Source organism: Rhinolophus sinicus, chromosome 12 (assembly GCF_057876585.1).
Source record: "Rhinolophus sinicus isolate RSI-liver-muscle chromosome 12, RSI-T2T, whole genome shotgun sequence".
Classification (NCBI taxonomy): Eukaryota; Metazoa; Chordata; class Mammalia; order Chiroptera; family Rhinolophidae; genus Rhinolophus; species Rhinolophus sinicus.
The window spans coordinates 35,002,205-35,022,303 of NC_142512.1; the positions used below are offsets into that span (position 1 = coordinate 35,002,205).

The window sequence follows — 20,099 nt, forward strand, 5'->3', positions numbered from 1 at the left end:
CCCCGCCCGAGCGCGCCCAGCCCGCTCGCCGCGGACTCCCTCACCCGCGGGCCTCGCAAACGCTGCAGCAGCGCGTCCTCATTGTCCTCGACGTCGCCGAAGACCAGCTCCTCCAGGCACCGCTCCACTACTGGCTTGTCCTCCTCCAGCGTCAGGCGGTTCCGCTGCCGGAGCCGTTTCTCCTCCTCCACGGCGATTGCGATCGCAGCGGCCGCTGCTCTCGGCCGAGTCAGCGGTTTCCGCTGGGATGAAGGAGCAGCCTTTCGGGGCGGCCCGTCCGGCCCCGCTCCGGCTCTCCGATCCCGCTTCATTCGAGTCTTCTGGTTCAACCTCGTTGCGGTTCTCCGGTCCGGTCTCGTTCGGGTGCCCCGTTCAGGCGGCATCGTTGGCTTTGAGAAGAAACGCAGGTACTCACGTGGAACCTCACTGCGCGTGCGCCGAAGCGCCTGTCTAGCCGCTGTAGCTGAGGCCCCAGCGGGCCGGAAGGAGCCTGCGCAGCCTGCTACCACGTGACCAACACTCTTTTTCCCTACGTAACGCCCACTCCCCTCACGAGCCCCTCCCCGTATGGGAGATCCTCCGGGAGGACCAATCTTCCGGGTGGAAGGGGAGGCGGCGTGACTGGAGTACTGGAGTGGAAAATTTTTTCCAACACAACTTAGCAGCTTCAACTGATTGAAAGGAGCACAAGAAAGCCAGAGTATAAACTAAGATGACTGAATGAAACTTCTCTTCCTCCTGACTTTTTGACCACTCGACTTAACACGAGCCTCAATTGCCTTTTCCACCCCTCCGTCTTGGTACGTCCCTTGGAGTACGGAGCCTGCAGAGGGTCCCACGCTGGAAGAGAGAGAGGAGGGTATGTAGGGAAGTGGGCCAATCGGGGCGCGGGTCACGGCGCAGGCGCGCTGGGGAGGGAGGGCTATGCTAATGTTGTTGATATCCTGGGGCCACCCGAGTTAAAGGGGGGAAATCCGGGGGCTGCCGCAGCCGCCACCGGTCTGGGCCCAGCCAGGGCACCCCTCTAGTCGCCGTAGTCCCGGGGAGAGGCGCCTGACCCCAGCCCGGGGAGAGGGCGCCGCCGGCCCGGGGAGCACGGACAACCCCTACCCATGAGGCCCTGATGGAAAACACAAAGGATCTGGTGAGAGCCTAGCGCGGCAGCCGCTTTGTGTACCAGGTGGGGGGGACGCTTGCAGCTCCCCGACCCTAGGAACTCCTGCAGCTCCTTGACCCGGCTCCCAGGCCTGTTTCTCCATCCCACGCCCCCTCAACCTCCGGAGCTCCCCTCCCCCTACCGGCCGTTAAACGATCCAGGGGGTTCCCCTCCCCCCACCCCCTCAGCCCCGCACTCCTCGGGGTTCTCTCTACACTCTTCTCTATCTGGAACAAAAATTTTAAAAGAAAGTTTTCCTCTGCGTCCCGCCCCCTGCCCCTTCAGCTCTGGCTGTAGAAGAAGTCTGGGTTTGAGACTTTCCCTTTTTTAGCCGCCCAGGGTGGGAGAGTGGAGTCCTCACTTCCCCCAGGGAGGCCTCGTTGTAGTACTTTGTAGAGGAAGGCGCCGGGCCGCTTTGGGGCGAGTGCCGCGAGGCATTTCGCACGTGGAGGTGGAAATATTGAAAGGGGGCGGGGTGGGCACATGTGGGAGGGAGAGGTGGGAGTGGTGTTGGGGAAGCAGCCGCCTAGGCCGCTTTAGTTTAAAAGGGTTCTAGGTCTGTGGGCTTCTATGACTAGTGCGTTCTCTTTTGTGAATAAGAATCCTAACGTTTCAGAGTCGGAAGAGACATTAGAGGTCATCACAGCAGCCGTCCCCTCTGCAGCTTCTCTGACAACTGGTAGGTAGCCTGGCCTCTGCTTAAACTCCTCCAAACACCGAGTGTTCACTGCTACCCAGGAAAGCCTGTTCTGTGTTTCGGTTGTCCTGATTGTTTGCCTACCCTTCACAGACCCTGCAGTCTCTTCATGTCCTGGTTACGCTGCTCCCTTTTTTACTTCTCAAATTTTCTCTCACATCCTCCTCACTCACCCACCCACCGCTCACTGGCCTATATTTTGTGTGCCAGGAAAGAACGGCAGGGAAGTGGAGGGAGGAGGATTTGAGAGCTAGTGAGGTCCTTGCTGAAGACTTTGCTGGGTCAAGTTTCAAAAGTGGTGGCTTCTGTGTCTAAGAATGATGGCTATTTTACTACTGAAAGCTTGGAAATTACGGTTTGGGAATTTCGTGGCTGTTCTCTCTCACTAGTTCATCTTTGAGACATTTCAGCATCATCTCTATAGTTCTCTGGTCTCAAAGCACCTTTGCTTGTTGCCTAAAGCACTTTCCCTAAGGATGCCTAAAATTGCTTCTTGGGGATAGTACTGAAGCTGTTAGAGGGATGGTCAGAAGAGAAACCCTCCTTCCTCCTTTTGACCTACGTCTTCCTTCAAAGCTGGTCTTCCTTCCCAGGGCCTCTCTCTCACAGTGCTTTCATTTCTTTCTAGTTTTTTCCAACTCTTTCATGAGATTTGAAACTTTTGCAACACTTTAATATTTGCTTAGTTTGCAATATTTTTCCTGCTCTTTACATTAATATGTGCCAGTTGGTAGTTGAGAGAGTTCAGTTTCTACTATTGTCTTGTCACTTAGTGTTTTTGTATTGTTCTCCTTCATTTGGTGAGCTTTACTGCCTCCAAAAGTATGATAGTTTTGTTGGCATGAGAATCTTGGGGGCACACGTTTTCCTCTTCCTAATATGGTGAAGTGGGAGTCCAGACATAACAGGTAAAATGTAGAAGTAATGAATCCGATCTAAACGCCAGAGAATAAATTTCACTTTAAACTCCCAGTCCCGTTTAAAATGTTAGAACACAGACATTTTTTTTCTTTCCCCCTTTTATGACTTAGACTGTTGTTCTGCTCTAGTGTGCTTAAACTATATTTTTTTTCATTTGTTTACCTCAACACCATAGAGTGTTTAGAAAGAAAATAGCTTTTTTTGCACTGCCTCCACTGAATAACAAATAGTTTCTATTTATATAGAACCCATACTCAAGGCTTCTGGGTGCCTTGCAAATTATGGCAAAAACTGTCTTGAATAAGTATCTGTTCATAAGTATCTTATTTGGGCCATGGTTTTTAACCATTTAATTTATAATTTTATACAAACTTTGACACAGTATTTCCTATAAATCTAGTCACTAGAATTTAACATGGCAATGTATTCTAGATACTGAAAAGAAATAATGTAGCTGTAAAAGTCTGTCTTTAACTTTTTAAGTAAAGTTTTAATATGGAGCTCCAAGTTACTTCCTGCTTGCTTTAAACATGAACTGTCATGACTTAAGTTGACTGACTTTGGAGTCGTTTGCATTCTAAACATACTAGACAGGAACAACTGGTTTTATTTTTAAAGAACACGGTGCTGTATTTTTTATGGCTGGCTATATGTTGACCTAATTAGTGTCTAAACCTTCCTAGATGCTTCTAGTCCTTCAATTACATTGGAAGTTAATAATATTAAATTGTTTTAAAACATAACATAGTAGTCAAAAGAAGGTAAAACTATAGCTTAGAAGTGAAAACAACATATTAATGTCATAAATACTGAACCACTAAATTACTATAAGCCCGGAGTACAGTGGTTTGAGTGACCACATTCTAAAATTAGAAAAGTCACTATTCTTTTGGTTGCTCCTTGTTCTCAGCTTTTCATTTTTAAAATGTTTTCTAAATAAGATTTAACCTTTTCACATTGTAATTTTAAGGTAAGCCAGTTGAAATATATCGTTAGTTTCAGGATTTCAAATCCTAGAGAAAGATTAAAAACATCAGGACAGTAGAAGAGGAAGGACTTAAAATGGTTAAAACAAGCTAAGATATGTCTCCTCTAATACCAGGGTATTCTTAAGTGTCCAAGACTAGTTTTAATTTTATGTAAATTGACTTAGATTTAATCATAATTGTTTTCATAAATCTTTTTTCATTAGGATTTTTTTCCCCACAAATTCAGAATTTCTCTTGTTGCTTTTCTGGAACCCACAAGACAGGGTGGAAAGAAAATAATTCTATCTGAATAAACCCTGAGTTTGAGGTGGGATAAAGTGATGTAGTAAGAGGGGCACTGGCAGACTAGGTTCAGAGTTTCAGTTCTGCCACTAACTAGCTTCGTGGCACTTGTTGAACAAGATCCTGTGCCTCAGTTGTGTTATTCTCACTGTTGAAGGGTTAGTTTAGAATCAGTGTTATCCAATAAAACTTGCTACAATGATGGAAATGCCCTATATCTGTGCTGTCCAATGTGGTAGTCACTGGCCATGTGTGGCTACTGAGCACTTAAAAGGCAGTAGCTAATGTGACTGAGGAACCCAATTTTTTAATGTAAGTTGCCACATGTCTACCATATTGAACATACAGATAATATACCAGTATTTTCCAAGCTTAGCTAATCACTAGAATCACCTCTTAGGGTTCTTGTAAAAGTATAAAATCTCTCTCCTGTAAGCTGGTGTTCAGGAGATCTGTAGTGGAGCCTGGAAATCTATTTTTAATGCATGTCCCAAAAAGACTTTTATTACATTGGTTAGGGAAACACTGCATTAAAAGATTTCTGAGCTCCCTTCTAGTTCTCACTTTAGAATTGATAACCTAGCATAGTAGAAATGAGCTTTGGACATAGTTGGCAAACTGCCTGGGCTCTAACTCTGCCACCTCCTGACCTGTGATCGTAGGCAGTTGCCTAATCTCTTTGAACTTCATTGTCCTCATCTGAAATATGGACTGAGCATCAGCCCTGCCTCCCTAGGTTTCTGGAAACCTCCAATCAGATGTGCTGACCACTGTATATGAAAATGCAACCTGCTATAAACAGTAATTTAAATGTTATGCTATCTTCCCAGAACCCCTTTTTCTTTTTCCCTTTTTATTATGTTATCCAAGTTCTACTTCATTCTTTTAGAACTGGTTGTGTACAGTACTGCTTAATTTAGTAATTTCTTGTCCTTCGACATTTGGCCATAGTTTTCCGTCTAGTTGTAGGGCATGCATATTAAATCCAGCACTTTTTTGAATTTCTGGGGCTTAGCATAATGATTTGTATATATTGCTCAATTAAATATTGGATAATACCATCTATTACTTTACTTTTAGACTTCAAAACTTTAGCTAGTTTCCAATTATGCACCAGAGAAATAACCCCGTGTACACATACGTGTTTAACCCTATTTTAATTGTTTAATTATTAATACCCTATAGTTATTACTGTTCAATGGTTATATATCTTCTAAGCAACCAACTCCAAATATATTTATAAAAGATAAACACCGGGTAAGGGGGGTGGGGGATGGGGGGTGGGAGATGAGGGTAAGGGGGATCGAATATATGGTGATGGAAGGAGAACTGACTCTGGGTGGTGAACACACAATGGGATTTATAGATGATGTAATACAGAATTGTACACCTGAAATCTATGTAATTTTACTAACAATTGTCACCCCAATAAATTTAATAAAATAAAATAAAATAAAAGATAAACACCAAGGGAATATCATCATTTTACATTAATATTTTTAGGTCGTACCAAATTAGCATGACGCTGAATATCCTGTTTAACATGGTTTTGCTATATTCACATTAATAAATGATATTGTGTGATTGCTCAGATTACATTTGTACTACAGCTTTAGTATGAATTCTGTTATTTGAAGTTGAATTGATAGCTGATAATGATCTTAAAGACCCTCTCGGCTACTGTGTTTCAGGCTTAATTTTGACATGGTCATCTTTTTTTAATTAGCTTTTCAGGTTCATACTTAAGGATTCATAGCTTTCTTCTGAAGAACTGAAAGCCCATTCATGTGAATCACTTATTTTATCATACATCCTTCCTGTGTGGTAAGTGGTATTTTCCTTATTTAGAAGAGAGGGAAACTGAGACCCAAGTTATATCCAAAGTCATAAGTGGTAGGACCAAACCCAAAGAGGCAAAAGTTTGTATTTCTTATAGATCAAAGAATAGCTTCCTTTTGCTCACTATTGCTTTAAATCTTAGAATATTATGGAATGTATTGACCTCCCCTGTCATTCCCTGGGTACTTTTCAGTTTCTCTAAGTGGTTTTTTCAGGATATCATTGCTTTCCCTTTCCTCCAGATTGTATCATTGGTCTGAATTTATTCTTTCTTTCACATTGAATTTACAGGAAACAAAAACCCAATAATCCCAAATACTTACCATTTATTTTCCTGCTAATAATAAGCTTAGAAAGAATGAAGGCATTTCTCTTTAGGCCAGTGAATTGTATCAATATGCCAAATTGCTTTCTGTCGTATGTTGGAATGAGGAAGAGACCAGTAAGAGCTAAGCAGCTCTCTGGCTCCTACTAAATCTAGTCATCATACATTATCTATGAATTCTTATATTGAACTTTGTAAGTTCACACATACAACTTTCAAATTGAACGATTTAGAAAACTTAGATGACTAAGTATGAAACTTTGAAAATTATATGGGCCACCCTATTGATTTGGATAACAGAGAGTTGTTAACTTTTGATGAGTTTATTCATATTGAATTTATGCTATTATTATTTGGTTGCATATGAATACTTACATGTATTTGCATTTAGAATTTCAGATATTTTCTATAAAATTACTCCTAGAAAAGTTTATACTTTTCTGGGACTTTTGGTTGATTATACCAACAAGTTAATGGCTATACCTTTTAATTCCTTTGTAGATTTTATAAGGAGGAAGGTTCATCAAGGTGACAATTACAGTACAGAAATGAAATTTGCTGTGATTTGTGACTCCTTACATTTTGTCACTATAAGAGCCTGTGTTTTGTTTTATTTTTCATTACAGAAAAATTACACATTTGCTGTTTAAAAATAGAAAATGAAAAATATAGAAAAATTGTAATGAGTCTTCCATCCCATTCTCACCCTGTTAGGAGTTTATCTATTCCTTCTAGGATCTTTCTAAATGCATATGTAGACAAACATAGGTATATCAATCTGTGCACATACCAGCATATATTATTTAATAAAAAGTGAGTCATACTATTCAGATTTTACAATTTTTCATTCAGTATTTTACCTATTGCTAATCATTCTGCTGACGGTTAGATCGCCTCCAATTTTTCACTATTACATTATTGCTGCTGCAAGAAACATCCTTCCCCGTAGATTCTCGTGTCCTGTGAGTATCTCTGAAGGACAGATTCCTAAAAGTGGAGTTACTTGGTCAAAATACATACTTCTTTTTTTTTTTTTTTTAGGTTTTCATAAGTAATGTCAAATTGCCTTCCAAAAAGATGGCATAAATTTACCTTCCTACATAAATTTGCCAATGCCAGATATCATCAATCTCAATTTTTATCAGTTTAAGGAATTTTTTTAAAGGTGGTTTATACTTTATACAAATTAACTTTTTTATAATATGCATGTACTTGATTGTACAGTGTTAAACAGTGATGTAAGTACTGCCGAAAAAGTATCCCTTGCAGCAATCGTTTTCTCTTCCCAACACAGCTTTCATGAGACAACTAGTTTTCATTCTTTTAGCCTTTTCCTCTAGTATGTATCTAAATATTAGGCTTCTGCTACTCAGGGCATGAATTTTAGATGTTATCTTTTGACTTTCTCTGTGGTGGATGAAGTGTTACCATATATGCCCAAGTATTAGGTGAGGTTTCCCCACCTGCAGTCATCCAGTCACATTATATTCAAGGCCTTAGTCATCTAACATGATTTTTTCCGTTTTTATTGTGAAGAGCAAAGTATTCAAAAAGGCACATTACCTGGAAGAGTTTTATTTGATCCTTCTAAGCTTGCAGAAGTTAGCCAACAGAACCATAACTAAGGAAAAAAAGAGAAAGAAGGTTAAAATTTAACAGATTTAAGATTATTCCCATGATTCATATTGTTAGTGTTCACTTTAGCTGTATGACCTTGGGCAAGTAGTTTGGCCTGTTTCAGCCGTGGCTTCCTCATCTGTAAAATGTGAGTAATAATACTTAATAAATAATTAATAAATACATCACTACACATTAAGTGCTTAGACTATGCTTAGCACATACTGTGTCCTATAAATATTAGTTGTATTAATAGTCATGAGACCTTTTACAAATCACTAGCAAAAATAATCCTGTAAGAGGTTATTATGGAATTTATAAATAAACTCCAGTAGGGCAAAATGTGTTTCTGTTAGATGAAAATGAAGACTAACTCTGAAAACTGTTAGATGATACAAAAAGTAAATCTAGTGATGACAGGTGAAGTGTTTCAGAAAATGGCAAAAGTAATATTTCTAAAATAATATATTCTAATATACAACTTAAAATATGTATGTGTAGACTTCTAGGTCTGGCCTGATCCAGTTTTCCCACCTACCTTCCTATAAACCTGTAAAACCATCAAAGAGCACATATAAATCACACACCACCCATGCCTTCACGTTATTAAGAAACAGATTAGCACAACCTTCAAATTACGTATAAGTAGAGAAATCGGATTCCAAAAGCTCCTTTTGCCCATTCCTGTGGATGTGAAGAATGAGAGAGGGAAGGCGGAAGGCTGAACAGGTTTACTGGAAGAGTTCAGAGACATGGAAGACTCATACGAAGTATATTGTGAATCAGAGCATTTCAACTAGTGGGGGAAAAAACACCTTGAATCAGAAATAGGAAACCAAGAGCAGAAAGGAACAAAAAATAGGAAGATAGAGTAGATTAGATTCAGAAAAGAGGAAAGAAATCATCAGAAATGAAGACTGGAAGGTTCTCACTGAACAGAAGATTCAAATGTGAACATAATAAAAGACATTGAAGAAAAGAAAGAAAATGAGAATGAAATTAGACTTATTTTTTTTTAACTTGACATTTGAAATAAAAGGTGGGTCCAAAAAATGTGATGTGTGTAATTGTTGTCCCTCAAGAGGAAAAAAAAAATAAGGTGATAATTATCTTCCAAGAAAACTTTCTGGAAATATAAAGTCTGAATCTGTATGTCAAAAGTTCATACCAGGAAATAACTCTAGGATATATCCTAGTAAAGCTGTAGAACTTTAAAGATGCAGAAAAATTTCCAGGGCCTCTAGGCAAAAAAATGAAGTGACTTACAAGGGTGCCAAAAAAATGTATATGTAATAGTCAATATATACCGATAACAAAAGATGAATATGTTTGAGTTCTGCAATTATAAGAGGTGCTCAAAGTGGTTTACCATCAGCGTCCAGACACTTCTGATTACAGTGAACTACTGCTTGAGCAACGTTGACCAAAGTGTCCGCTTGTATACATTTTGTTGGCACCCTCAGTACTGCTACCAGATTTCTCAAAAGCAGCATACAAAGCAAGACAGCAGTGGAGCAGCATGTGGAAAGAAAATGCTAACCAATGATTTTATATTCAGTCAGTTGTCCTTCAGGTGTCGAGACTATAGAAAAACAGTTTTGAACATGCCAAGGGAATACTGTCTAACTAGCCCTTCCTGAGGAAACTTTTAAGGGCTGAGCTTCGTCTGGAAGAGATGTCAGGGAAATTTTCTGGAAAAAAGACTGACAGTATTTCGTAAACTTTTCAAGCTAAGATTACAATAAAGAGTAGGGACATAGTAGAATAATATATAAATATGACATGTTCTGACAGTAGAAAGAATGCAACTGAAAAATTAGCTGAGGGAAAAGGGAAGGAAAAGCTAGAATAAGATTAATGATACAGTTTAGCTATTATGAGTGACTCAGAGGATATCATCTGAAACTGAAAGAAAAGATTAGATAGCAGATACCTGGTACTGTAAAAGATACAGGCCGACCTCATTTTATTGTGCTTCGCTTTATTGCACTTAACAGATTGTGCATTTTTTATAAGTTGAAGGTTTGTGGCACCCCTGCATCGAGCAAGTCTGATCAGTGCCATTTTTCCAACAACATTTGCTCATTTTGTGTCTCCACATTTTTGTCTCCACGTGTCTCCATATTTTCTTGCAATATTTCAAAGTTTTTCATTATTATGTTATGGTGATCTCTGATCAGTAATTTTTGACAGTACTATTGTAATTGTCTTGGGGTTCCACAAACTGCACCCACATAAGATGGCAAATTTAATTGGTAAGTGTTGTATGTGTTCTGACTGCTCCACTGACTGCTGTTTCCGTCTCTCTCCCTCTCCTCTGGCCATCCTATTCCCTGAGACAACAATATTGAAATTAGGCCCATTAATAACCCTGAAATGGTCTCTATTCAAGTGAAAGAAAGAGTCGCACATCGCACTTAAAATCTAAAAATGGTTAAGCATAGTGAGGAGGGCATGTCGAAAGCTAGGCCTCTTGTGCCAATTAGCCAAGTTGTTAATGTAAAGGAGAAATTCTTGAAATTAAAAGTGCTACTCCAGTGAACACACGAATGATAAAGCCTTACTGCTGTTACGGAGAAAAATTTAGTGGTCTAGATAACAGGTCAAACCAGCTCAAATTCTTTAAGGCAAAGCCTAATCCAGAGCAAGGTCCTAACACTCTTCAGTTCTGTGAAGGCTGAGATTGGTGAGGAAGCTGCCGAAGTTTCAAGCCAGCAGAGGTTGGTTCATGAGGTTTAAGGAAAGAAGCCATCTCCGTAACATAAAAGTGCAAGGTGAAGCAGCAAGTTACCCAGAAGATCCAGCTAAGATAATTAATGAAGACGGCTACACTAAACAGATTTTCAGTAAAGATGAAACAACCTTATTTTGGAAGAAGATGCCATCTAGGACTTTGATAGTTGGAGAAGAGGAGTCAGTGCCTGGCTTCAAAGTTTCAAAGGACAGGCTGACTCTCTTGTCAGGGGATAATGCAGCTGGTGACTTTAAGTTGAAGCCAGTGCTCATGTATCATTCTGAAAATCCTAGGACCCTTGCAAACTATGCTAAACCTCCTCTGCCTGTGCTCTGTAAATGGAACAACAAAGCCTGGGTGACAGCACATCTGTTTACAACATGGTTTACTGAATATTTTAAGCCCACTATTAAGACCTACTACTCAGAAAAAAAGATTCCTTTCAAAAGATTACTGCTCATTGACAATGCCCCTGGTCACACAAGAGCTGTGATGGAGATTTACACTGAGATTAATGTTGTTTTCATGCCGACTGTAACAACACAACATCTGTTCTGCAGCCCATGGACCAAGGAGTAATTTTGCTTTCAAGTCTTATTATTTAAGACTACATTTGAGAGGGTGGCCGGTTAGCTCAGTTGGTTGGAGCGTGGTGCTGATAACACCAGGGTTGCTGGTTCGATCCCTGCATGGGCCATTGTGAGCTGCATCCTCCTTAAAAAAAAAGAAAAAAAATACATTTGATAAGGCTATAGCTGCCATAGATAGTCATTCCTCTAATGGATCTGGGCAAAGTAAATTGTAAACCTTCTGGAAAGGATCATCATTCTAGATGCCATTATGAACATTTGTGTCTCATGGAAGGTGGTCAAAAAAATCAACATTAACAGGAATTTGAAAGAAGTTGAATCCAGTTCTCATGAATGACTTTGATGGGTTCAAGATTTCAGTGGAGGAAGTAGTTGCAGATGTGGTGGAAGTGGAAATAGCAAGAGAACTAGATTTATAAGCAGAGCCTAAAGATGTAACTGAATTACTGCAATCTCATGATAAAACTTGAACATACAAGGAGTTGCTTCTTATGGATGAGCAAAGAAAGTGGTTTCTTGAAATGGAATCTACTCCTGGTGAAGATGGCTATGAAGATTGTTGAAATGACAACAAATAGACAGACCACTACCTAGTTTAATCAATGGAGAAAAGAGAAAGCTCAAATATACAAAATAAGAAATGACGGGGCAAATGATGTGATACAGAGGAAACTGAGAAAATCATACGCAACTATTTTGCACAGCTCTGTAAATAAATTTGAAAACCTAGATGAAGTGGATGATTTATTAGGAAGTACAGTTTAAGAAAATTGACCTCATTTGAAATTTAAAAAAATAATAAATTTAGATAATTTCTGTAGAAGAAATAGAGAAACTTATCAAGGAGTTACCCCTCAAAACACCAGGCGCAGTTATTTCACAAGTGATTCTGCAAACTTTTAGAGACCAGATGTTCCCAATGCTACGTGAATTACTTTAGAACATAGACAATGACAAATTTTCTAATTATTTTTATGAAGCAAGACTAATAGTTTTTTTAATAAAGATAGTACAAAAAATGAAAATTACATACAAATATTTATGACTATCAATATAAGAAAATACTGATAAATTTTACTACATAAATTTTTTTTCCCTTCTTCCACCTCCCCCCACCCACTCCAGTTCAAACCGTTGTTTCTCAGTCTAGTGTGTAGACCACAGCTCCCTGGCCCATACTGGTATTATGAGCCTTGCACTCTCATTAAAAATTAAAGTTTTTAATTGTGTGGCAAAATAATCCATAAGCAAAATCAAAATTTGCCATATATTACAGACAAAAAGTAAATTTAGGTTAAATTCCTAAATGTGAAGAACTTTAAAATAAAAACATTTAAAAGATTAAAAATCCTAAAGATAAAAAGGGCAAAAGATAACAGACATCCCACACACACACATACACAAAAGAAGATACAAGAATGGCTTAATGTTAAACTATACTGAGCACATCTTGGTTTTTAATACCAGTCCCCACTGAAAAGGACAGGAGCTCCTTGGCGAGTTGGTTGACTTCAGGGCTGGAGCAGCATAGGTATAAAATGACCCTGGAATATCTTGATACTCCAGAAAGTAAGACAGTACTCAGAAATTGAAGGGAACATGTCAAAAGGTCGCAGGAATCTATTCAAGGGGATCCTAGTAGCCAAATCTGAGATAATGTGAGCTTCAAAATAATTAAGGACAGTAATGAGTTATAAACCAGAAAAAAACCAGGAGTTAGTGAATTCATAGTAACAGCGAATAGGTAGGTAAGTGGATAAGTAAATGTATAAAAAGGATGATGGGAGAATTCCCTACTGACTGTTAAAAGAATATTAGAATTTGAAAATCATTTTGCAGCTATCATAGTAATGTTTGGTTTTGCAGGAGTTACTAAATGCTAAATTTAGGGATGGGATGGGGTGGGATTTCAATGAGAAACAATATGTGTTTTAAAGTCTGTCCCCAAGATTGCTTATTAGTTGCAAGGAGAAATATGGTAAGTATACGCGGAAAAACTATACAACATCTTAACAGGGATCAAAAGTAACGTCACCATGAGGGGCAGGTAGGCATAGTGTGCCTCTGGGTGCAATATTCTGAGAATACATCACTTATGTAGTATTCTGGGGATACATAACCTGAACCCGATGAGGAAACAGGTGAACCTCAAATGAAAAACATTAAAAGGGGGGGAGCAAGCCTACATTCTTCAAAAATAATCTTCCTGATTAAAGGAAACTAAGTAAACAAATACATGTGATACGGGACTGAAAAGAAGAAATGCTATAAAGAACAATATTGTGTTCATTGGATTATGGATGATAAATTAAGGGAAAATACATTAATGTTAAATTTCCTGAAACTGATAATTATGCTGTAGTTATGAGAGAATGTTTTTATTCTTAGGAAATGCACACTGAATTCTGGGGGGGATAAAAAGACGTGACATACGCAACTTAAAAAACATCTGTATATTTAGAGAGAAAATTAAAACAAATGGGGCTAAATGTGAGTAATGGGTGAATCTGAGTAGAGTACACAGGATTCTTTGTTCTATTCTTCCAACTTTTCTGGAAGTTTGAAGTTATTTCCAAGTAGAAAGTTTAAAAACAAAAAAAGAAAAACTACTTTTTCATCCTTCATACTGTCAGAAGGAAATCAAACATTGAGACTGTGGGGAAACCAATACTCACTCTTGCTGATGCAAATAGAAAATGGTAAAATTTTTTATGGAGGGGAATTTGGCAATATCTAACAAGTTACATATACATTCACCTTTCTGTCCAGAGATCCCACTTCTGAAAATATACCCTGAAGGTATACCTCAAGTAATTTTAAAAAGGGTGTGTGTGTTTATGTGCACAAGTTTATTACAACAATACCTGTAATTGCAAAATATTGAAAACTACTAAGTGTCCAAATAAATAGATTGGTTGAGGGGCGGCCGGTTAGCTCAGTTGGTTAGAGCACTGTGCTCTTAACAACAAGGTTGCTGGTTTGATCCCCACATGGGCCACTGAGCTGTGCCCTCCACAACTAGATTGAAACAACTACTTGACTTGGAGCTGATAGGTCCTAGAGAAAACACAAATAAATTAAAAAAGGAGAGCGATTGTTTGAATAAACATACAGTGGAGAGTATTGTGCAGCTGAAAAAAATAAGGAAGAAGATGTCTGTGCACTGAAATGGAATGACTTCCAGGATATATTTCTAAATTAATAAAAGCAAAGGATGGAGGAATTTTTAGAATGTGGTCTTTTGTGTAAGAAAGAAGAGGAAAGAAACAAATACACCTGTTTACCTTTTCAAAACTTACACAGAAGAAGGATGAACTAGAAAGCAGTCAAGTTTGTTACCCACCTACCTACAAGGGTGGGTGATAAGGCAAGGAAGGAAATATTTCTCCAAGTTGTAATTTTTTGTATAGTTCTTTACACATGTATTTGGAAGCGGGGTGATTTTTTAGGTAGTCTCCAAAAATGAAATTCATTCAATAAGGATGGTAGGGCAGACTGAAAAACAAAAGCAAACCAAACCTGATTTATTTCAAATCAATAACATAACCACTTTGAAGGAAGGAGAAATAATTAGTCCATGTACCTTTTAAACTCCGTACTCTGTCCCTCAGGTTTGGGAGAAGGGACTACAAAGAAAGTCTGAACTCCGTTTGTTTTGGGGTTTTTTTTTGTAACAGTATAGATGTTGTGCTTCTGAAACTATTTAAATGTGTAAAAAGGTTGAGCAAATTAGTTAGTGTTAATTTTGTGGGAGCCAGGGTTTTCACTGTGGAAAAAGACAAATACAGATGTGGGAACGTGAGGAAAGGCCCAATGGGATGGATTGGAATTGGAGGTATAAGTGTAAATTCATGATTTTCTAAAATAAAATACACACGTGTATACGTATGTGTATCCATATGTTTCAGTTCCATCCTCTGAAGGGCCCAGAGGCAAAGAGATACCCCAGTAGCAGTGAGCACACGGAGCAGCTAGATCTTCATTTCTAATGCCATTCCCCACTAAAAGGAACTGAGGCTCTTCAGAGAAGTGGTTGATTCCAGGGCTAGAACAGGAAAATGAATATAAGATAAGCCAGGAGTATCTTCTTACATGAGAAAGTGAGGACATGCTCAAAATGTGATATGGGCATCAGCTTGATGGGGCTCCCACTGGCCAAATTTGGGACAGTTTGAGCCCCAAATAAGAACAGTAATGAATTATATAAGCCATTGAAAAGCAGGAATCGATGAACTGGTGGTTCCTGTAGTAGGAAAAAGAGGTATCTTCCATACAGAATGATGTCACCTGATGAATATGGAAGGAATTCTGGGGTTGGAAACTTAAAAATTGGGCAAGAATAATCATTAGATTAAGTCTGGAGTGGAATTTTGATGAGCAGAATATTTGCATGGTCTTTAAATGTCTCCCTGTGGATTGCTTGTTGAAAGAGGGAAAATAGAAAGGAGAACTAGACCACACCTAGACCAGGTTTTCAAACTTAACATCACCAGTAAGAGGCATTGGACATCATGTAATCTGGATTTGCTGCCTGAGAAAGAGTATCAGTTAACATAGCATTTCAGCTGGGGATCTACAGTCTGAATCTAATCACGAGAAAACCTTAAGTAAACACAAAATAAAGTTTTTATTTTAGAAAAGAAGAGGAAATCTGTGTGGAAGTATTCCAAGTAATTTGTATAAGGTTTTCTACTACAAATTAGTTTCTTTACCTGTTCAGGTTATTATAGTTGTTCACCTGTTCAGGTAATCTATTTCTTTATGAGTGAGGTTTGGTTTTGTGTCCTTCAAGAAATTTGTCTATTTCATCTAAGTCGTCAAATTTATTAGCACACTAAATGTTAGCTAATATTCTTACTTTTTGATATCTGTAGAATCTAGTGATATCACCTCATTCATAATACTGGAAAGTTTGTGTCTTAATCTCTGATTTGAGGTTTATCAATCTTACTGCTCTTCTCAAAGAACCAGCTTATGCTTTCATTTGTTTTGTGGTGTGGTTTTTTTTCATTGATTTTCACTTGGAACTTTGAGGATAGATTTTCTGGTGTGTTTTTTTCCTTTAAAAGTTTGAAGGTGTGGGGGTGGCCGGTTGGCTTAGTCGGTTAGAGCTCTGTGCTCATAACACCAAGTTTGCCAGTTCAATTTCCACATGAGCCAGTGAGCTACGCCCTCCACAACTAGATTGAAAACAACGACTTGACTTGAAGATGGTGGGTCCTGGAAAAACACACTGTTCCCCAATCTTCCCCAATAAAAATTAAAAAAAAAAAAAAAGTTTGGGTCACTGCTCGGGAAAGTGAGGGGCGGCAACAGGAAATGGGGCTGAGCCTAGTTCCGTGCACAAGCCAGCCGCCAGGAAGATAAGAGCGCGGTGGCTGGAAGCTGGTGGGGCACGGCCTCGATGTTCTGTATAGAGGGCCTTGCACCCAAGCTGGGCCCCGAGGAGATGAAACGAAAGATGCGCGAAGATGTGATCTCCATATGGAACTTCCTTATCTACGTGGCCCTGCTGCGAGTCACTCCTTTTATCTTAAAGAAATTGGACAGCATATAAAGATTGGACATCACATGTGAATGCATGATATGAAGAACCTGGTTCCAGTTTGTACTCTGCACATGAATAGGCCCAGAAAGATGTAAGAGACTCTTTGACTGAATGGACATAAAACTTCTACTTGTTAAGAACAAGTTTGGCTCTGGTAACTGACCTTCACAGCTAAAATATAAATTATTTGGGAAGTATGAAACATGTTTTATGGCCGTAGTATGCCCTTAACACCTGTGATATTCAGCCTCCATGAATGCTGGTGTAATTGTAAATAATGTCAAACTCCGTTTTCTAGCAAATATTAATTATACAAGGGAATTATGTCTGAAAAAAAAAGTTTGAAGGCATTACTTTTATTAATGTTGCTGTTGAGAGAAGCCCACTGATATCCATATCCCTTCTCTATGTGACCTCCATAGCATTTCTCTTGAAGCTCTTATATATATCTTTATTGTCCGAGTTCTGTAATTTTTATTATGATGTACCTTGGTGTGTATATATATATATATATATATATATATATATATATATTTTTTTTTTTTTTTTTTTTTTTTTTTTTTTTTTTTTTAAGTCATTGAGTTGGGCTTGCATGGTCTCAATATAGAAACTCCGTGTTTTGATCCTGGAATTTTTTTTCTTTGTATTTTTTTTTCTTTATATAACTTTTTTCGATCTGCTTTGTCTTTCTTCAGTATCTCTTTGGATTTTGGATCTTCTGGATTTAACTCTTTTTTACTGTCTAGCTTTTTGTCTCATGTATACACACACGCTTTTTGAAAGATTTCCTTCATTTTACTATCCATTTATTGAATTTATTATTTTGCCTTTTTTGTTTTTAAATTCCACTGTCTATCTTGTTCACTCATATTTTATCTCTAAAGAATTAATTTCATTTTTTAAAGTTTTCCTTTGTTCTGTGGATTGCTTCTGTTTCCTATAGATTCTTTTTTCCTGAAGATTTGTCTTAATCTTTCACATTCTTCGAGGCCTTTCTCAACTGATTGGTGGTCCTTGCCCATCTGTTCATATTTAATGGTTAGTTACTAAGCAGCTGATTGGACTGCATCAGTGCCTGAGTTGGACTTGTTGACTAGTGAGATTCATTGTGGTGATTGGTTGCTTTTTAAATCTTCTCCTTGGTGTTCTGCAATTTTTCTGTGATCTATTTAAATGTGGGTGTCTTTTTGTTGTGCTTAGCATGTGTTGTAATTCTCTGTAAATTTGTGTTTTCATTATGTCTGCAAAATTCTCAGTATCTCATTCAACATTACTTTTCTCCATTCTCTCCTTTGAGAATTCTTATTAGATATTTATTAGATCATTACATTCTGTGCTCTTTTAACTTCTTATTTTCTATACTTCTGTTTTTCTTTACTGTGTTTTGGGTATTTTCTTAATGTTTCTCTTCCATTTCCCAATTCTTTTTTAGTCATGTCTAATCTGTTCCTCCTATCTATTGAGGTGTTTGTTTTTTTAATTACAGTGGTTATATTTTTTATTTACAGAAGTTAATATGTTTGTTTTCAAATCTGCCAGATGGCTTTTTATTCCTTTGCTCATTTTTCAATAACATTTTCATTTCTTCTTAATCAGTTCTTGTCTGGTTATTTTATATTCTGTCTGTGGCAGTTCCAGTGTCAAACTTTGGGATTCCTAATCTATTTCTGCTGACAGCGTGCAGTAATGGTTTGCTTATCGTGTGTTTGATATTTGGTTGTATCAAATATCATATTTGATAAAATCTGTAGGAATGCTGCAAGGCCTGAATTGTAGGTGATTATTTTCTGAGATAATTTAGGATTGCTGGATATCCAAGGGCAGTAGTATCCTGGAACCACTTTGATTTCTTGACCGGGGGATTTCCTGACCATATAGGACCATCTAGGGGTGGGGTAAATTATGACCTCAGACATACTCAGGAGGGCAGGCCTGTGATTATGAAATCCCAGAGAAGCATTTCCACCCAGAACATGGGCAGAAAAGGCTTCCTTGTTAGGTCCCCTTTGCAGGTAGATTTTTTTCCCCATTCACCCTTTCATTGAAGTTGCAGCCCCCTTAGGGGTTTTGGCCTGATGTAGGAGTTTCCAGTTAAGTTAAATTTTACATACATATGTATATGTATACGCACACACACACACTTTTTTTCACTAGTATGCTATCCTAATCTAATCTAAGCAAGTAGAACACAGCTTCTTAACTAGTGTGCCCTGGAATATGTGTATGTCAAGGTACTCATTCCTGCAGTACTTGGGACCATCAGAGGCCTCAAGCTGGGGGCGTCCAGGGGCGTGTTCATAACCCTTGTGTTGTATAATCATTTTCTGTGTGCGAGGACGGTGGAAGAGGTCAGGGAATTTCTCTGGAACATTAGTCCTTAAAGATGCTTTGGGAAAGCCTGCATACTATATATCCCTCTTTATCATAATGTTCATAAGTATATTAAAAACTTAAAGAGGGCTTGAAGTAAGGAAAATTTCCCAAATGTATCTGACCATAGTACTTTTTTTTTTTGGACACAGAAATTTTTTAAAAATATTTCTGTGGGGGAGGGGATGCTGCACTTTTACCTAATTATGAGAAATATTTTTAACACTACAGAGGTCTTTTATTTTTTTACACCTGTCATGCCATGAATTCATAGGGAATGGGTTCCAGCAGCTCAGGCTACTTTCCATTGGTTTTCGCAAAGTGCTTCTCTGGGTGGGACAGGCTGGCATTTCAGTTGAACCCAGGTACCTTTCTCTCTGGCTTCCTTCTTTTTCTGATCATTTTCCTTCACCCGTCTCAGAAAGCTGTCTCGGCTCTTAGAGTGCTTAATATGCTCAATACGAACATTAACTCTCTTGGCAAGAATCTTGCCTTTAACTTGTTTGTTTACAACAGTGCCAATCGCATGCTGAGTAACATTGTAGACCCTTCCCATTTTGCCATGGTGACGTTTGTGGGGCATTCCTTTTTGAACAGTGTCCGTTCCCTTGATGTCTACAGTATCACTTTTCTTGTAGATTTGCGTGTATGTGGCCAAAGGAACAACTCCCATGTTTTCTAAAAGGCCTAGAGGACATATAGCGGGTGTCTCTCCTCTTTTCTTTTGTGTTGGTCATTTTGATGAATTACTGAGTCACCACATCCCAGTGAGTCAGCCTCATTTTTCTCAAACCTGGCCCATGCAGGGCTGCGGAAAAGCAATCTGGTTCACAGCCCGGAGCACGCCACTCCTAGTCTGGATGGCCATAACTCCACCACCCAAGCCATTGGGTCCCAGACAGTCTACACAGTCTCACTAGGGCCGCAGTGCATAGTCTCAGCGGCCAAAGGGTTAGAACTCAAGGCTGTGGAACACAGTCGAATGAGAGTCGCCACGCACATGGCCTACCTGGAAGATGATAGTACTTTTT

At 38.8% G+C, this 20,099-nt stretch overlaps 2 protein-coding genes and 2 pseudogenes across 19 annotated transcripts in view; 2 read left to right on the forward strand and 2 right to left on the reverse strand.

Annotated features, from left to right (window-relative positions):
- UTP18 (UTP18 small subunit processome component) overlaps positions 1–483 on the reverse strand; it is a 31,515-nt gene extending 31,032 nt beyond the window's left edge. Inside the window, exon 1 of the mRNA XM_019731015.3 lies at positions 45–483. Coding sequence (XP_019586574.3) covers positions 45–383 — 339 coding nt within the window. The 5' untranslated portion in view covers positions 384–483. The remainder of the gene's footprint in view (positions 1–44) is intronic.
- Positions 484–625: 142 nt separating this feature from the next.
- The window catches only part of MBTD1 (mbt domain containing 1), a 57,031-nt gene continuing 37,557 nt past the window's right edge, over positions 626–20,099 (forward strand). For 5 of the 18 annotated variants that reach the window (XR_002137310.3, XM_074320538.2, XM_074320539.2 and 2 more), the window contains exon 1: positions 901–1,144. Coding sequence is in view for 7 of the 18 variants with exons in the window: in XM_074320538.2 (XP_074176639.1) it covers positions 1,124–1,144 (21 nt within the window). In the remaining 11 variants the exon portion in view is untranslated. Of the gene's footprint in view, positions 860–900; positions 1,145–1,756; positions 1,836–5,771; positions 5,870–20,099 lie in introns of those variants that run through there. The other 13 variants (XM_074320542.2, XM_074320550.2, XM_019731003.3 and 10 more) reach the window with 11 other exon arrangements.
- On the forward strand, positions 5,883–17,153 carry LOC141568844 (mitochondrial import receptor subunit TOM5 homolog pseudogene; annotated as a pseudogene).
- LOC109447040 (large ribosomal subunit protein eL21 pseudogene) lies at positions 19,361–19,944 on the reverse strand (annotated as a pseudogene).